Source organism: Amblyomma maculatum, chromosome 1 (assembly GCF_055883805.1).
Source record: "Amblyomma maculatum isolate TAMU_Amacu chromosome 1, ASM5588380v1, whole genome shotgun sequence".
In the NCBI taxonomy this organism is placed as follows: Eukaryota; Metazoa; Arthropoda; class Arachnida; order Ixodida; family Ixodidae; genus Amblyomma; species Amblyomma maculatum.
The window spans coordinates 78013143-78030846 of NC_139344.1; the positions used below are offsets into that span (position 1 = coordinate 78013143).

At 48.5% G+C, this 17704-nt stretch overlaps 1 protein-coding gene across 1 annotated transcript in view; it reads left to right on the forward strand.

The window, feature by feature from the left end:
- Positions 1 to 366: 366 nt before the first annotated feature.
- The window catches only part of LOC146202861 (uncharacterized), a 132825-nt gene continuing 115487 nt past the window's right edge, over positions 367 to 17704 (forward strand). The window contains exon 1 of the mRNA XM_084588385.1: positions 367 to 621. Coding sequence (XP_084444511.1) covers positions 601 to 621 — 21 coding nt within the window. The 5' untranslated portion in view covers positions 367 to 600. The remainder of the gene's footprint in view (positions 622 to 17704) is intronic.

The following is a 17704-nucleotide window of genomic DNA, read 5'->3' on the forward strand; positions in this document are numbered from 1 at the left end:
AAGCCGAAGAAACGTCGCCGCCCCTCCCCCACCCCCCCCCCCCCCCCCCCCCTATTCGTCTCTGACTTCTCCTTCTTGCTAATATTCACCAAGATCTCCCAGAAAGCTGAGCCCAGCAGGTCCTCGCCTTACCCTCAGGGTTCCCAACGAGACAAAGCGAGAATACCGGTGGTCAAGTTGTTGCGTGACAAAGACGGCTGCATGAGCGGGTTGCCTCCGTCACTCCCTCTTGTCCGCCGCACTCCTTCGTGGCGCCGTCTTCCCAGCCATGCTCGCATAGCCTGGTACTGCATACCTCGGCAGTCAGGAAGCGCGCGGCGATAGCACGTTCCTCCTCCGAGCGACGCTTCCGCGACAGGCAGCAGCCAACACACGCGCACCAGGCCGTGCATAAACAAGGCGCGGACTTCGGCGGCGGCGGCGCGCCCGGCGGCAGGAGCCGATAGCATCGGCCGCTCCCGCCGGCCGAACACGGGGGACGCCGTCCTTGAAGCTGGCCCAAGCGGCTGGTGAACGGCGCGCAGACTCGCCGGCGATCCGCGGCCGTCGCGACGCCTCTTCCCGTGCCCGGCTGACGGCGACGCGACCCTAGTCTCTCGGATGGCCCGCTCGGCACTGGCGGTGAGTACGCGGGAGAATGCGTCGCCTGCGGACCTGCTACCTCCGCGCGCGACCGACATACACGGGGACCGTGCCACCGACGACGCTCCCTTTGTTGGCGCGCGCTCGATGGATTGTTTTTCGCGTGCGCACGACCAGTTTCATTGGAGAAGGGCTGTTTCTTGCGCGAAGGCAGCTTTTGTTTTGACGCTCGTCGTTTCAACTTTATTTCAATGAAAATGAGTGCAATGCTAGCTTGACGCTTCGTACTAGAAAGGTCGGAGTAGCCCCGTACTATTCCGCCTTGTCATGGTCTTGATTAGTCGATACATTGAGAGCTGGCGTGGAGCAGTGACGAATAAGTCCTCACTGAGCCTTTCTTCAGAACGAAAACTTTAGTCTGCTCCCTCGTGTGTAACTCGACCGATGACCGTTGACTGAGCTGCTTGCTGTAGGTTGTGGTTTTCATGTCCGAGCCTGACTGCACTGCTTACGTTTACACAAGTTCGTGAAAGCTATCTCGACTTTAGACAATCGGAGTTCTGTGAACTAGGCTCGGTTCTTAAAACAGATGCTTGTCACAATGCTAACTCCCGGCCTTTCAAAATGCTGAGCTAACAAGGGAGGGACCTTGCTCAAAGCCAGGGGCAGGTAGGAACGATGGATAAGAGTCTGAGAAAGCTAACCCCGTGGATTAGAAGAGCCGACTTTTATGACGCATACACCAGCTGTAGATTATCTAAGTCTCCTCGCATTACCGAACTGTCAAAGCTGCGAGCATGGAGCGATCATAGCACCGGCGCCTGCTGCCGGCCACAGCTTGTCGAGCAACAGTGCTGTACGTGGACGAAAAAGAATCAGAGTCATACGTTGCTCCAGCATGCATGTGTCTCCTCTTGACTGAGGCTTAAAGGGTTTCTTAAAATGTTCTTAAGATGTTTTTTTTTTTTTTTTTCCTAGATACAAGCATGATAGAACATGATTAAACTCTTGAACAGGAGTGACAACAGCTTTGTTCAAAGTGCTGTGGCGCAGAAGGCGTATTCTAGAAGTTGCGGTGTTCACATTTTCGCCTACCACTGCTTTTTATGAATTCTCATCATACGTGCTATATGAGTGACTTACCAGTCGTCCGCGAAGCAATTACCTTTTCCACTCAAGTTGTCGGTAGCACTTCTGAGCTGCGCTGTTCTCAAAAACCAAATTTTTTGTGCACATTAAACTATCTACAAACGCACGTTCGTAATTCAGGTTTTGCCAACCTCACCACTGCTCTTGCAAGGCAGCGACTGCCTACTAAATGGATGCTGCGCCTAGCGATTAGAGGTTGCTCGCGCACGTAGTTTCTGGAGCCAAGGCAAACATGAAGGGAAAAAGGAGTGACTGTCTCCGTTATCTTGCCGAAAATCAGTCAGCGTCATGGCAGTGCGGAATCACACTATCCAAAGCGCTAATTAATTTCGCAGAATTCTAGGATTGCAGCATCATAGAGACATCGATGTAGGAAGCCAACGACTTGTTATCGATATTTGCACTCACCTCTGGCCCATGTCACACTTATAGCTGCATGCCAGCGTTGAAAAAACGGCTTTTTGAGCGGTGCCAACGCACTGTAATTGGCCGTATTATTTGCGTGTCCAAATATATCGACCTGTCCTGGAGACAGTATAGTCGCCCTTCGTAAAGCAGGCATTATTGTGCACGTTCACGGATTGCCAGGTGTCACGCTGGTAATGCTTCCTCGCAGTTTATTTTATGATTTTTTCCTTTTGTTTATCAGTAGTTGAGAGAGGTCACGATCAGAAAAACTCTAGAAGCCTTGTGCAGCACTAGATACGGGTCACGGGTGTCCGTACACATACGCAGATAAACTACACAGGGAGAGAAAGAGAGATATGTTAGAGTGCAAGACAGATCACAGTCTGTCCACGATCAGGCTTGGAAAGATAAGCGCCCACTGGAAGGACGGCTTTGCTGTATTTGCCGTTTCTTCAACAGTAAAAAGAAAACACAGCTGCGCGATTACTTCGCATGGCTGTGTTTTCTTTTTACTTTTCGCGCTGGTCTCAGGGTACTGGAAATATCCGAGGCGTCAGGTATTTTGCCCTCAAATGTGTCACTGAAGTGCTCACACGTAGGCTAGCACGACGCATCTCCTGAACTCGGTAATGCTGCGCAGCAGCGCACTTTGATCTCAAAGCCTTACTCTGTTTGTACCTTGAGCCACCAGTACGCGTAGCTGTAACCGTGCACTGCTGCTAAATCTGAAGCTGGTCTTAGCTAACCAGCTGACGAATTGGCCGACTGGCTTTTCTGTTGCTTTCGTGTCGTTGGCTCTCGCGATCGGCGGGAACAGTCGCGCCTACTGGTCGCGAACAGTCCGTATACCCGGCAACAACCGAATGAGCTCAGGCTCTGATTGCAAGCCGACGTTGGCAACGTAGCTTTCCAGATGTCGCGCCGTTAGAGTGAAACAGAGTACAGAATCGTTTTCGGTCCCTTCCAGGTTGTGTGTCACCGTTACTTTCGTGCGCACTGCTTTTCGCTACCCGCAGCCAATGTCTTCTTATAGGGATGTCTGCGCAAAGCTGGGATGACACTGTTTCTATCATCTCGCTCGAATACCGGATCTTTTATTTTGCACCTTTTGCCTCTCCAAAAGGGCTTTCCATCGGTCTAAAGTATAGTGATTGCTTCCACGCACTGTGCGTCCTACAACGTGTTCCTTGATTGATGAGGAACGAACTGAACGAGGACACGCACGCAGAAACCCCGCGAAAATAAAAAGAGGCCGAACGACGGGCATCTGTTCGAACTTGGTATAGCGGTTCTTTGCGCATAACACTCACAACATTAGAGATCTATTGACCGTCCAGGGCAGGTGGTGTCTTCCTTGAGCGTGTGCGTATCTCGGCCGTATACTGCGAGGAGCACGCGGTAGAGGCCGCTGGCGACAGTTGCTCAAGTACATATATATTTCTCTCCTCCTTGTCGATCTGCATTCCTTGTGCGACTGACCCGCGCAGCCAGCGAACAGCGGCCATGCGCTCGTGCACGTATACGTGAGACCACCTCAGCGTGGGCCCAATTAGGCCGGATACACTCATTCGTCCACCCCTTTGCCAGTTCGCTCGCTTGTTTTAGGGGAAAAACAAACAGGCGTGGTAAGGATCGTTGTGCCGATGCTTGGACCTCATTCGATAACGCCGGGGAGTTGTTAGCGACTTCGGTACGCTATTTTAACGGCACTGTCGTCCGTTTGCTCCTTTGCCTGCGGTACGGATGGCGGTACAGAAGAAAAAGCAGAAGTAATAAAAGAGCGCAAACAGCGGTTATAACGGATGCTGGGCACGTCCATCGAGTACCGGGTAAATGCGGTAAATATAAATGCGTGGGCTGATGTCTTGTTGTGTCCAGCCTTCTGGGCTTGAGAGAATACTTCGAAGCGGAAGGCAAGAGATTACAAAATGGCGTGAGAAATAAAAGCTGCTTTCATCTTATCACTTGAAGGCTCTGACTTGTTCAAAAGAGGTCGTCGTGCCTTGGCTGTGCCAGGATCGCGCCTGCCTTGAGACGATGAGAACAGCTGCCGGGTAGAGACCAAATGCATCTTCTCTTCCATGAGTACGCCTATACCCTTTCCCAGCGTCCGTCTGTTGACCGCAAGCGCTTAAAAGGACCGCTGTTGTGAACCCTTCGGATAAGGTTTTGATAAGGGGCTGTTATCTTGGGCATGAGAAGAGGGTCACTTGTGACAATAGTCGAAGATCCGGCCGCATGGCCCATCTGGAGGGTCATATGACCCTCCAGATGAAGAGGGTGACTAACGAAGAGAGCACACAGCAGCTGTGCTGATGCTGTTTAAAGCCCGCGTCCGGGAGAAGAGTCGTCGGAGCAGGACCGTCAACACCTTTGCCCGACTGGGAGATGGAAGCGCAGTTTTCTAACCCACTGCAAGGTCAAAGCGCTTCTTTTTCTTTCAACGAGACATCGTTACTTGCCTCGTTCTCCTGAAAACCCGGCGTTTTCAGTGTCGGCGTTATGAGAAAAAAGAAACAAGAGGCGTACCCCTGACAGGTGGTAGTTGGCAGGCGGCATGGTCGGACAATCATTAGTCGGTGGGCAGTGTGACGTCACGATCCCACAATGACATGGCCGCATTGGTAGGCGCTGCAAGCTCGGAGTAGCTCCTTTGAGATAGAAGGTGAGACGGGAATATTGCCCGAGGACGCTTGGATACGGAGTTATATATATGCTGCATAAGGCCACGCAGGTATGTGCAGCCTTAGTAAAAAGTCCTGAAGCCAAAGGAATTTCGTCGCAATCGCAAAATGAAGCCGTCACGCCATCGTTAAATACCAAAGGGAATTTAAAATGCTAGGAAATGATTTTTTATCACCTAAATATAAGCATTTCATGGCTTTTTAACCTTTAACGGCGCTGTGATGGCTTCATTCTGCGGCTGAGATATGAAAATCCTTTGGCTTCAGGTCTTTTGACCAAGACTGTAAGTTGGTATGGTTCGGTTAGAGCTGCGATTTATATCTACGACTGTATGCGAAAGAGTATGTGCGAGATCACAGTCGCAAAAATTAAAAAACTAGTGATCAAGAAAAGCAATTAACAATAATTTTAGAGATATCATTACTGAGTGCGCTGTGGAAGTAGGCGGTAGGATAGTTGGTAAGCTGTCTAAGGAGACAAAAGATTTTATTAAGAAAGGCCAGAGTATGAAAGCTTCCAATCCAACAGACCAGATAGAATTGGCCGATATATCAAAGCTAATCAATAAGTGCAAAGTGGCCGATATAAGGAAGTATAACATGGAGAAAATTGAGCATGCTGTAAAGAACGGGGGAAGCCTTAAAGCAGTGAAGAAGAAATTGGGCATGCGCAAAACCCAGATGTATGCGCTAAGGGACAAGGCGGACAACGTCGTCACGAATATGGACAAGATAGTCAACGTAGCCGAGGAGTTCTATACTGATCTCTACAGTAGCCAAAGTAATCAGGACCGTAAATAAAATTGGCAGGAGGGAAATACAGTCAGACGTTCTACCAGTGACGAAGGACGAGGTTAAAAAAGCAATGGAAACTATGAAAAGGGGGAAAACAGCTGGAGACGATCAGATAACTATAGATTTGTTGAAGGAAGGGGGGGATATCGTGCTACAAAAACTGGCCACCCAGGATATGAAGTACATGGTGTCATCGAAGGTACCGGCACCATGGAAGAATGCAAACATTAGCCTCATTCATAAGAAAGGGGACGCTAAGGACCCTAAAAATTACAGGTCAATCAGCTTACCGTCTGTTACGTATAAGTTATTTACTAAGGTAATCGCTAATAGAATCAGGACAATCTAAGACTGCAATCAAGCAAAGGATCAAGCAGGCTTTTGGAAACTGTCCTCTACTATCGATCATATCCATACTATCAACCAGGTAATAGAAAAATGCTCGGAATATAACCATCCCGTATACATAGCATTCATTGATTACAAAAAAGCATTTGACTCAGTAGAAACCTCAGCGGTGATTCAGGCATTGTGAAATCAGGGGTAGACGAGCCGTACGTGAAAGTGCTGAAAGGTACATATATAGTGGCTGCACAGCAACCATAGTTCTGCATTAAGAAAGTAACACCCCATAAAGAAAGGTGTTAGGCAAGGAGACACAATCTACCCAGTCCTATTCACAGCTTGCTTAGAGGAAGTATTCAGAGACTTGGAATGGGAGCAGTTGAGATAAGGGTAGATGGAGAATACCTCAGTAATCTGCGATTTACTGATGACATTGCTTTGCTAAGTAACTCGGGGGATGGACTGCAAATAATGATTGATGACCTAGACATGAAAAGTACAAAGGTAGGCTTGAAAATCAATACGCAGAAGACTAAGGTAATGTTCAACAGCCTCGGGAAGGAACAGCAGTTTACGTTAGGTATCGAAGCACTGGAAGTATTAGGCGAATATGTCTACTTAGGACAAGTACTAACCGCAGATCCGGACCATGAAAAGGAAATAACAAGAAGAATAAGATTGGGATGGAGCGCATTTGGCAAGCACTCGCAGGTTGTGACTAGCAGCTTACCGGTATCGCTCAAAAGGAAAGTATATAAACAGTTGCATCTTACCTGTACTCACCTATGGCGCTGAAACGCGGAGGCTAACCAAGAGGATTCTACTTAAGTTGAGGACAACCCAGAGGACTATGGAACGAAAAATGCTAGCGGTAACATTAAGAGATAGGAAGCGTTCAGAGTGGGTCAGAGAAATAACTCAAGTTACCGACATTCTAGTGGAAATTAAGAAGAAGAAATGGGCATGGGCAGGACATGTAGTGCGAAGAGAGGACAACCGATGGTCGCTTAGGGTAACAAACTGGATTCCAAGGGAAGGAAAGCGTAGCAGAAGGCGGTAGAAAGTCAGGTGGGTGGATGAGGTTAAGAAGTTCGCAGGGGTCAAGTGGATGTAGCTAGCACAGAACCGGGTTAATTGGAGAAATATGGGAGAGGCCTTCGCCCTGCAGTGGGTATAGTCAGGCTGATGATGGTGGTGATGATGATGATGATGATTATGATGATGATGATGATCAAGAGAGTGGCAATGTGCATGCGTGTAGGCGAACCAGGATCCACAAGGGGAGCCGCAGACGCGAGCCGTTAGCGCTCTCGCGTTATACCCTTGAGGGCAGAGCTTAAGGGTCCACTTCCCCTTTTTTTTCATCGCTTGCAGGTAGCCACAGCGTGGTTTTGGACAGCGATTTCTACGAGAAGCCGAAGCCCATATTAGAGTGCAGTCGAATATTTGTTTTTTCCATACGCATAAGTCTAAAGATATACATATGAAGAGAAGCGGGGAAGCAAAAACCGACCGACAACATTAGAAACGTAATTTGCTACTGGTCACGTGCGATATTGCACCGAGATACAGTCGGGTGCATTCAGAGCACGTACCTGTTATCAGAGAGCTTGGGGGGGGGGGGGTGCAAAATGTGCGCCTTTTTCTCCAATAACAGGATGAAAGAAGTGACGGAAATCTTTGCATCGGTGATGAACAACTATACATTCGCTTTCTCTCGATTTTTTCTTATTCCCTGGATAGCAATCGGGTTTGCCGAGCCGCAGTGGTGCAGTGGTTACGGCGCTCGACTACTGTGGCCAAGGATGAGGGATCCAATCCCGGCCGAGGCGGCCGCTTTTCGATGGAGGCGAAAATCAAGGCTCCCGTCTGCTGTACAATGTCAAAGCACGTTAAAAAAAACCTGAGGCAGAGTAAATTTCCGGAGCCCTTCACTACGGCGTCTCTCATAGCCTCAGCCGCTTTTGGAACTCTAAATCCCATGAACTAAATTAAACCAAACCAAACTAAATTGTGGTTTCCCTCCTCGAACTGTCCTACAGTATACTGCCACGAACTATTGAAAGCTTTATTTGTTGTCTTCAACAGCGCCAGCAAGCGACCTTATTACTGTGGTGTTACGACCAAGCATCCGCATTTGCGCGCTCTATTGTTCGCCTGTGGGCATGGAAAAGTATTGTGAAAATGTGGTGATGGTCCAATGGCTCTAAGTGAGCCTGTTTCCAGGAATCCTGTTTTGTAAGCCTGTTTTGCTTTGTGGACAACCTGCAAATGCCAAATTGACCCTGTCAAGAGAACGTCTGGAAAAACACAAAGAAACGTCCCCCTGCGGGAAATAGCAGGAAGTGCTTTCTTTCTTTTGTTCACCCTTCCAGTCGAGAAGTGCTATCCTCCAGTGATGAATGCCTCCTATCCAAAGGAGACGACAGAGTGACATGTCCGCTGACGTGCAGGACAAGAAAGGAGCATGACTCATACGGCCATTAAGTGATTTCCCGGGAATGCAGGAAAGATTTGCAATTGTCGAAAAGGGACAATGTTGGGAGCCCTATGCGGCGCCACGTGCACTCGGGTTTCTGAGAAGTAAAACCCCTTGTCAGAACCAGCCTGTGGTTTCTTTGCTGAAGAATAGAAATGTACCTCCTCTCCTCGCCGTTCCCAAGCTTTTCCCGCCAACAAGTGATCACGCCCAACGAATGAATGCCGGACCAGTCAGTGCTTCAGACCATCAGTGCAGTGATGTGTTCGATTGGATGCCGATACCTGAGGGGCGTGCCCTGGATTTGGTTGGTCAGCATCTTCAGAGAGGGGCTGGACATAGGGGGTTTTAAGGACGCTGCAGAGCACGAAATGTCGCTCTGGGCCCTGGGTAAACGGCTCATCCAGTCGCTTCTCGCTATGAACTCTTAACGCTTGCCATTTTGCTGATGTACCCTTCTTTTTCGTGTAAATAATCTTGTAAATAAGTTTCTCAAAGTGCCATTAAACCTGCTTGTACATATTTCACCAACTTCGAAGATTCAATCCTACTTCAACCCCGAGTCTCTGCACGCTACCAAGTGAAGGCCGGGTCGACGTAGCCCCAGCGTCACGACAACTGGTGACCAGCGTTGGGATCTGGATCTACAAGCTACAACATCTGGTGATTCGAGGTGGGATCTGAATCTACAAGCCACAACATCTGATGACTGGAGGTGGGATCTGGATCTACAAGCTACAACATCTGGTGATCGGAGGTGGCATCTCAAGCAACAAGCAGGCGCAACAATCGGCCAACAAGAGAGCAGCTCGGAACATCGATCGCATGTGTGGGTGAGTGCTTGGCTTTTCTTCTGATGTGGACCAGGTTCTAGAACAGGGTTAGATTTTAGAACTGGTAAAAAGTGTTGAAACGCCTTTAGGTTTGGTAGTTTGCACTGTTGTTTTGGAAGTAGCCGACACTCGGAGCGAACATGGACCTACAAAAGCTGCAGAAACCGGAACTGTTGCAATTGTGTGAGGAATTGGGAATTGATACAAGTGGTTTGGCACGAAAACCTTTGATTATAAAGGCAATCACAGATTTGGGAGCCGATGATGAGGAGCTCAGTGAAGCATGGAACCTCATCGCCCAAAAAAAGGAGGAGCAGCTCAGACAGCAGAAAGAGCGGGAAAAAGAGGAAAAGAGGCGTGAGCGTGAACTTGAGAGGGAAAAAGAGGAAAGGGAGCGCGAACGTCAGAGGGAAAAAGAGGAAAGGGAGCGCGAACGTCAGAGGGAAAAAGAGGAAAGGGAGCGCGAACGTCAGATGGAAAAAGAGGAAAGGGAGCGTGAACGTCAGAGGGAAAAAGAGGAAAGGGAGCGTGAACTTGAGAGGGAAAAAGAGGAAAGGGAGCACGAACGTGAGAAGCTTGAAAGAGAAGCAAAAAAGCTGGACCAAGAAATTGAGCTCCGGAAATTAGAACTAGAGTTGAGCAAGAGGTCGGGCGATTGTCCCCAGCTAGCGGTACCTCGTCTCAACAAGGAGGCAGATTTCAAGATGTCAAAGTACATGCAGCCATATGTGATATCAGGGGATATCGGTCTGTATCTGGCTAACTTTGAGCGAACTTGCGAAAAACTGTCCTTCCAGCGAGACACGTGGTCTCAGAGATTATTGACGGTTCTGCCCTGCGAGGCAGCGGAGGTTGTCGCGCGGCTAAGCAAGGAGGACGCGGACAACTACGAGAAGGTCAAAGCTTGCCTTCTGAGAAAGTATAGGCTTAGCGCCGAGGCGTTCAGACAACGTTTTCGGAACGCTACTAAGTCCAGGGACGAGAGTTACCCTGAATTCCTGTACAATTTAAGAGTAAATTTGGGCGAGTGGCTAAAGAGCACAGATTCCTACAGTGATAGGGACGCTGTAGTCGAGCGAATTCTTTTGGAGCAGTTTTATAACTGCCTCCCAGAAAAAGAAAGAAATTGGTTACAGGACCGAGGCGAAATTAAGTCGGCAACTGAAGCTGCCGAACTTATTGAGGAGTATGCTTCGCGCCGACAATTCAGCAACCCAGCAGTGGATAGGCCCCGCAATCCCAAGTTCAGTGTGAAAAACCGTCAGGAAAGGCACTTTGCTAGAGTTGGAAACGAAGAAATGAAGGTTTCTTCAGGCAAATTCCCTAGAAAGGACGGCAGTGAGAAAAGTGGGGAAGTGACCAACGCGCAGAACACAAAGAATAAGCTTGAGGCTAGGAAGCCGCTCACATGCTTTAGGTGTAATGAGCAGGGTCACATTGCCGTCAACTGCCGGAAAGAAAAGATTGCTTTCTCGTATGTCAGGGACTGCGATGAAAATATGCAACTTTTAGAACCCTACCTGCATGACCTAGTAGTCAACGGGAAGCCTTGCAAGGTACTGCGCGATTCGGCCGCAACGATGGATGTTGTCCATCCGGCGTATGTATCGCCTTCCGACTATACAGGACAGTGTGCATGGATCCGACAGGTAGTTGAGGAACAGAGTGTGTGCTTGCCGATCGCGAACGTGGTCATCGAGGGCCCTTTCGGCGAATTAACAACCGAGGCTGCCGTTTCAGGAAAGCTTCCTAAGTGCTATCCGTATTTGTTCTCCAACAAATCGGACATGCTGCTGCGAAAGAGGGGCATCCTTTTCGGAGACAGAGTTGTGCAAGCCTTAACACGTTCAAAGGCGCGAGAACTAGCTACACTGCTCATTCCAGAAAAATCCACAGCGGAGGAAACGGCAGTTAAAACAGTGGTAAATGCGGAAGATAACAGGTCAGAAAACTTTGAGAGCGAGGCATCTGAGATATGTCAACTTGAAAGTGAGCTTGATGAGACGCGGAATGAGGACGTTCTTGAGAGTAACCTCTTGCCGCCAGTGTCTAGTAATCTCACGAGACTTTTAAGTGGAACTCGAGAGGACTTAGCTATGGAGCAAGCCAATGATCCCAAGATACAGGAGATAAGAGAGCGCCACCGCGCCACTAAGACAGCAAAGAACATTTCTTTTGAGATGAGAAAGGGAGTGCTGTATCGCTTATTCAAGGATAAGCGCGGAGTAGAGCGGGACCAATTAGTCGTTCCCCAAAAGTACCGCGGAGACTTACTGCGACTTTCCCATGGCAGCTCGTGGTCATGTCACCTTGGAATAAGGAAAACAAAGCAGAGGCTGTTGCAAGAATACTATTGGCCTGGATGTTTTAAGGACACGGAAAATTTTGTACGGTCATGCGACACGTGCCAGCGGGTTGGAAAGGCGCAAGATAAGTGGAAAGCTCCGATGGTGTTAGTACCAATCATTACCGAGCCGTTTCACCGGTTAGTAATAGATGTAGTTGGGCCACTTCCTGTGACAGAGTCAGGGTACCGTTATATCCTCACTATGTTATGCCCAGCCACAAAGTTTCCAGAGGCTGTTCCGCTGCGCGAGGTGACGTCCGAGAGTGTAGTGGATTCGCTGCTGTCAGTGTTTGCACGAGTTGGATTCCCTTCCGAGGTCCAAAGTGATCAGGGTAGCGTTTTCACGAGTGTCCTCACCACCTCATTTCTCGAGCGATGCGGCATTAAGGTAGTGCATAGCTCGATCCATCATCCGCAGAGCAACAGCGTAGAAAGATGGCACTCTGTTCTCAAACGAGTCCTGAGGGGACTGTGCTATGAAAACAAGCGCGAATGGGATACCTGCCTGCCTGCAGCGCTTTTCGCTTTGCGGTCAGTGCCGCACGAATCCACTGGATTTAGCCCAGCCGAGTTGGTGTACGGAAGGTCACTGCGCTCACCTTTGCGAATGGTGCGCGAAGCCTGGGAGGGGCGCGGAGAAGACCCAACAGTAGTAGAATTCATTCTGAACCTCTTGAATCGCTTACATAACACCAAGGAACTCGTTGAGGCCAGCATGAAGTCAGCCCAGGCTCGTTCCAAGGTGTACTATGATAAGACAGCCCGTCAAAGGACGTTTTGTATCGGGGACCAGGTGATGTTGCTGAGAAGTTCAAGGCAGAATAAGCTCGAAGTACAGTGGGAAGGACCGGCTGAAGTCGTTGCAAAGCTTTCTAACACTAACTACGCAGTGAAAATTCCCGGTAGGCGTAAAGAAGTGCGCATTTATCATTGCAATCTTATGAAGCCTTATGTGCAGAGGGAAGCCGTGGTAAATCTAACGTTAAACCTTCCCGAGGAGATGGGGGACAACTTGATTTGCCTCAGCGGAAAAGGAAGCAACGCTCAGGAGCTTCTCAAAAAGACGGAGCAGAGAGGAGAACTAAAGAAATCCCAGCTGTCCGATCTGGGCGAGATAATAACAGAGTTTGAGGCCTGCTTCGTGGACAGGCCAGGCAGAACTGATTTGACTGAGCACGATATTGAGCTGACTTCAGACGTGCCAGTGCGATCAAGGTGCTACCGATTTTCTCCAAGGCAAAGAGAAATTCTGGATAGGGAAGTAACTCGCATGCTGGAATTGGGAGTAATAAAACCCTCGGAAAGCGATTATGCTTCGCCTATGATCTTAGTAGAAGCTCCAGGTAAAGACCCTAGGCCTGTGGTAGACTACCGAAAGCTAAATTCTCTCACCAGGGATCAAGTGTATCCTATTCCGAATATTGAGGAGAGAGTAGAACAGGTCAGTAGAGCGGCATATGTGACTACGCTGGACCTTACTCGAGGATACTGGCAAGTACCGCTCACTGAACGCGCCAGCAGATACGCGGCTTTCGTCACTCCGACGGGCAGCTACCAGCCAACAATGATGAGTTTCGGGCTCAAAAATGCTCCATTTTGTTTTTCCCGACTCATGGATAGGGTTTTAAAGGGGTGTGAAACATTCGCGGTGCCTTATTTAGACGACATTGCGGTTTTTTCCGACTCATGGGCGGACCATATGGTACATCTAAGAGCTGTACTGAGCCTTTTGCGTCAAGCTGGACTAACCGTAAAGGCCGAGAAATGTTGCCTGGCAAGGGCGACCGTGGACTACTTGGGTCACAATGTAGGTCAAGGTTTCAGGAAACCCAGCGAGATTAAGATTTCTGCGGTAGCAGACTACCCGCGGCCGAGCACGAAGACGGAAATTCGAGCATTCCTGGGTCTGACTGGGTACTACAATCACTACATCCCTAACTATTCAGCTTTGGCTAGCCCTCTGACCGACGCTCTCCGCAAGACAGAACCGACAAATGTAGTCTGGGACGAACAAAAGGAAGCCTCCTTCGTAAACCTGAAGGCTGTGCTGATTAGCCGTCCGGTATTGCGAGCTCCAGACTATGACCGAGAATTCACGGTCCAGTGTGATGCCAGTGATCGAGGGCTAGGTGCTGTTCTCTGCCAGAGAGATGACGACGGTAATGAGCACCCCGTGCTCTACTTGAGCAGAAAACTGAGTTCTAGAGAGAGGGCTTATTGCGCGTCAGAGAAAGAGTGCGCTTGCATTGTATGGGCCATTCAAAAATTGCAGTGCTATCTTGGAGGGGCCAAATTCACCGTAGAGACGGACCATTGTCCCCTAGCTTGGCTGCAAACTGCGACATCGAAGAACAGTCGCCTTCTTAGGTGGAGCTTGATTTTACAGCAGTACAATTTTGAAATAAGATACAAAAAGGGGAAGTTAAATGGGAATGCGGACGCGCTTAGCCGCTCTTTCTAAGCGGTCCGAGATGTTCCTCACCATGTATCCAAATTGATAATCAGGTTTTTTTTTTTTTTCGTGCGCTTGTATATGTGTGACTATGTAAAGCAGCACGTTTGGTTTTCTAGGAATACGTGGGTCCTGAACGTCTTGAGAGTGGGCTTTTCTCGAACAACAATGGCAGTTTTCTTTTGACCTGGTCTCTTCAGACGGGAGCCGAGTGCTTGCTTCGACATGTGGTTGAGTTTCAGACAGCTCGAGCAATTTGGCCTACAACAATCAAGACAACGCGACAAGCAACAGCGAGCTTCAAGCGTTCACGTGCAGGCCATTAAGTCGTCTCTTCATGCAGCAGCTGGGACTGCTGCCCTCCGAGACTCTTCTGGCGGGGGAGGAGGCTGTTACGACCAAGCATCCGCATTTGCGCGCTCTATTGTTCGCCTGTGGGCATGGAAAAGTATTGTGAAAATGTGGTGATGGTCCAATGGCTCTAAGTGAGCCTGTTTCCAGGAATCCTGTTTTGTAAGCCTGTTTTGCTTTGTGGACAACCTGCAAATGCCAAATTGACCCTGTCAAGAGAACCTCTGGAAAAACACAAAGAAACGTCCCCCTGCGGGAAATAGCAGGAAGTGCTTTCTTTCTTTTGTTCACCCTTCCAGTCGAGAAGTGCTATCCTCCAGTGATGAATGCCTCCTATCCAAAGGAGACGACAGAGTGACATGTCCGCTGACGTGCAGGACAAGAAAGGAGCATGACTCATACGGCCATTAAGTGATTTCCCGGGAATGCAGGAAAGATTTGCAATTGTCGAAAAGGGACAATGTTGGGAGCCCTATGCGGCGCCACGTGCACTCGGGTTTCTGAGAAGTAAAACCCCTTGTCAGAACCAGCCTGTGGTTTCTTTGCTGAAGAATAGAAATGTACCTCCTCTCCTCGCCGTTCCCAAGCTTTTCCCGCCAACAAGTGATCACGCCCAACGAATGAATGCCGGACCAGTCAGTGCTTCAGACCATCAGTGCAGTGATGTGTTCGATTGGATGCCGATACCTGAGGGGCGTGCCCTGGATTTGGTTGGTCAGCATCTTCAGAGAGGGGCTGGACATAGGGGGTTTTAAGGACGCTGCAGAGCACGAAATGTCGCTCTGGGCCCTGGGTAAACGGCTCATCCAGTCGCTTCTCGCTATGAACTCTTAACGCTTGCCATTTTGCTGATGTACCCTTCTTTTTCGTGTAAATAATCTTGTAAATAAGTTTCTCAAAGTGCCATTAAACCTGCTTGTACATATTTCACCAACTTCGAAGATTCAATCCTACTTCAACCCCGAGTCTCTGCACGCTACCAAGTGAAGGCCGGGTCGACGTAGCCCCAGCGTCACGACAGTGGTTATAGCGCACTCCTGCTTGTTGTCGCAAAACGCGGCTGTATCACTCCCTTTCTATCGCGAGATGCGCCGAGATTTTGAAGTGAAAACTTCGCTATGCTAGCTAGAGCCAGTCTTCGCCTGGGCTTCAATTTGAACTTCATTTGACCTTGAAGAAGCAGGAGGCCAAACTTGCTATGCGGTTCAGGTGTCCACAGAAAAATGTGACAGATACTGTGCCTTGCCTTTCCTGTAAACCAACACATGATGTCAGCGTGGGACTGTCGCTATGCGGTTCATTTGTCCACAGAAAAATGTGACAGATATTGTGCCTTTCCTTCCCTGTAAATCAACACGCAATGTCAGCGTGGCTAGCCACTGACCTTCAAGGAGCCACATCACAAAGTGTGGCTATAAATATACAGTGACTTCCTTTCCCCAAAACAGTCGACCGCTTGAAGAGTAACGTTGTGGACCACATTGGTGTTGCATCAGCACGGTGGTCCTTGACCCTCTCACCTTTGACCTTTCCATCTTGGTGCTGAAGAGAGCGACGTGACATCACCCACCTGATTAATCACGTGGGTGATGTCACTTCACGCCATCGCGCGATGGAAACAGCCATGACGTCAACCGATGGGCATAAAAGCCCGAGGAGCAACCACGCCTCGACTCAGAGCCATTCATGGACGCCAGTGGCGATGATGCTGCGCTTAGCGCGTCCTACCGATGCCAGTTAAATCAGGCTATCGAAGGAGGTCTACCAAGCGTAAGCATGCTAAGAAGCTTTCGCTGACTACCATGTTAACTATGCTAAACCGCTGCTAAAGTCGTTCAACTTTGCTCGCTTAACTTCAGTCGCTCAAATTGTATCGCTCTATCGACTCAAAGAAGGTTAGCTTGCTCAGCTTGCGCTCAAAGACTTGCAGCACAGTTTGAGCGACCAAACACAAACGCTGTCGGGGAAGGCGCGCTTGAGCGACGCGGAAAGTCTGCATTGATTTTCCTCTCGCCCACTCGCTCAAGAACGGGCATGATGCATAAAATCACCGCGGCGCGCTTACCTTGCCTTTCGCCGAAATCCAGGTACAATGACTCCCCCTCAAAATTAAAATGTTGCGAGCAGCGACAGCTGGCGATCAAATCTTTAAAAAAAAAAAAAAAAAAAAAAACGCAGGTTATCCAGCTGAGCTTATAACTTTGGGTTGCAATAAAATAATCAAAAAGCTTAAATCGCCGGCATTGCTGCCGCCTTCATAGAAAGAACAGAAACGGGGAAAGTTCGCAGTCCTTCCCTATGTACATCGCCTTTCTCATGGTCTTAAAAATGTTGCCCATAGGTATGACGTTGATGTTGTTTTTTCAGCCCCTAATAAGCTGAATAAAATTTGTTCAGTGGTAGAAAACAAGTCCCGCAATCCTAATAAATCTGTAGTGTCTTGTGCTGTTAAACACGACAAAAGATTTGTGCCGTGCTCCAAAGGGGTAGTTTATAAAATTCCCTTGTCCTGTGGTCAGATATACATGGGGCAAACGGGACGATGTATTAACACACGTCTCAGAGAACATCTCAACTCATTAGAATCTAATCGCTCCACTAATCTAGTTGATCATTGCCGTGAGTGTCAATCCTGTTTTCTGTCTTTGCATTTTACTGACATTTTGTACAAACACCCCGACCAGTTGACCAGGGAAATCATCGAGGCGTTTAATATGGCTAAGAAAGAAAGATTGTGTTTCAGCAAACCTTCTTTGCTCCTGCGTGACTGCGAAGTTGCATATCTGAACATCACAGTGTAACACGTGCAGTCTGGTTTTGGTGTTTTATTGTTTCTGTACCTTATATAAATGTGTTTTCTGCGATTAAACTTTAGTTGAGAGACAGCGCTTGTTCCTGTTGTTTCTTCCTGTCGTCCCCGTTTGTTCGCGCTGTTTTCTTTGGATGATGTATCACCAACTCGCCCGCTTAACTATCATGATGAAATCTTTAATTACGCTGGGAAATTTTGCAGGTGCATAGCAGTTAGAGCAGATGAGAGTGTTTTCTTTGTCTTTTAATTCATTGTTGCGTTTAGAGAAAGAAAAATACAAACATACTGTTGCATCTGCCCCTGCTCTCCCAGGCTTTTTACTTTTCTTGTTTATAATGTATAGTAATCTTCAGAACTATTATTATTGATATATTATAAAATAAAGACAGAAAGGAAGGAAAATGTTATGAAAATTGCTATAGAATAGTGAAGCACCTGGGCTTCCACCATCGGAAATAATGAAGCAA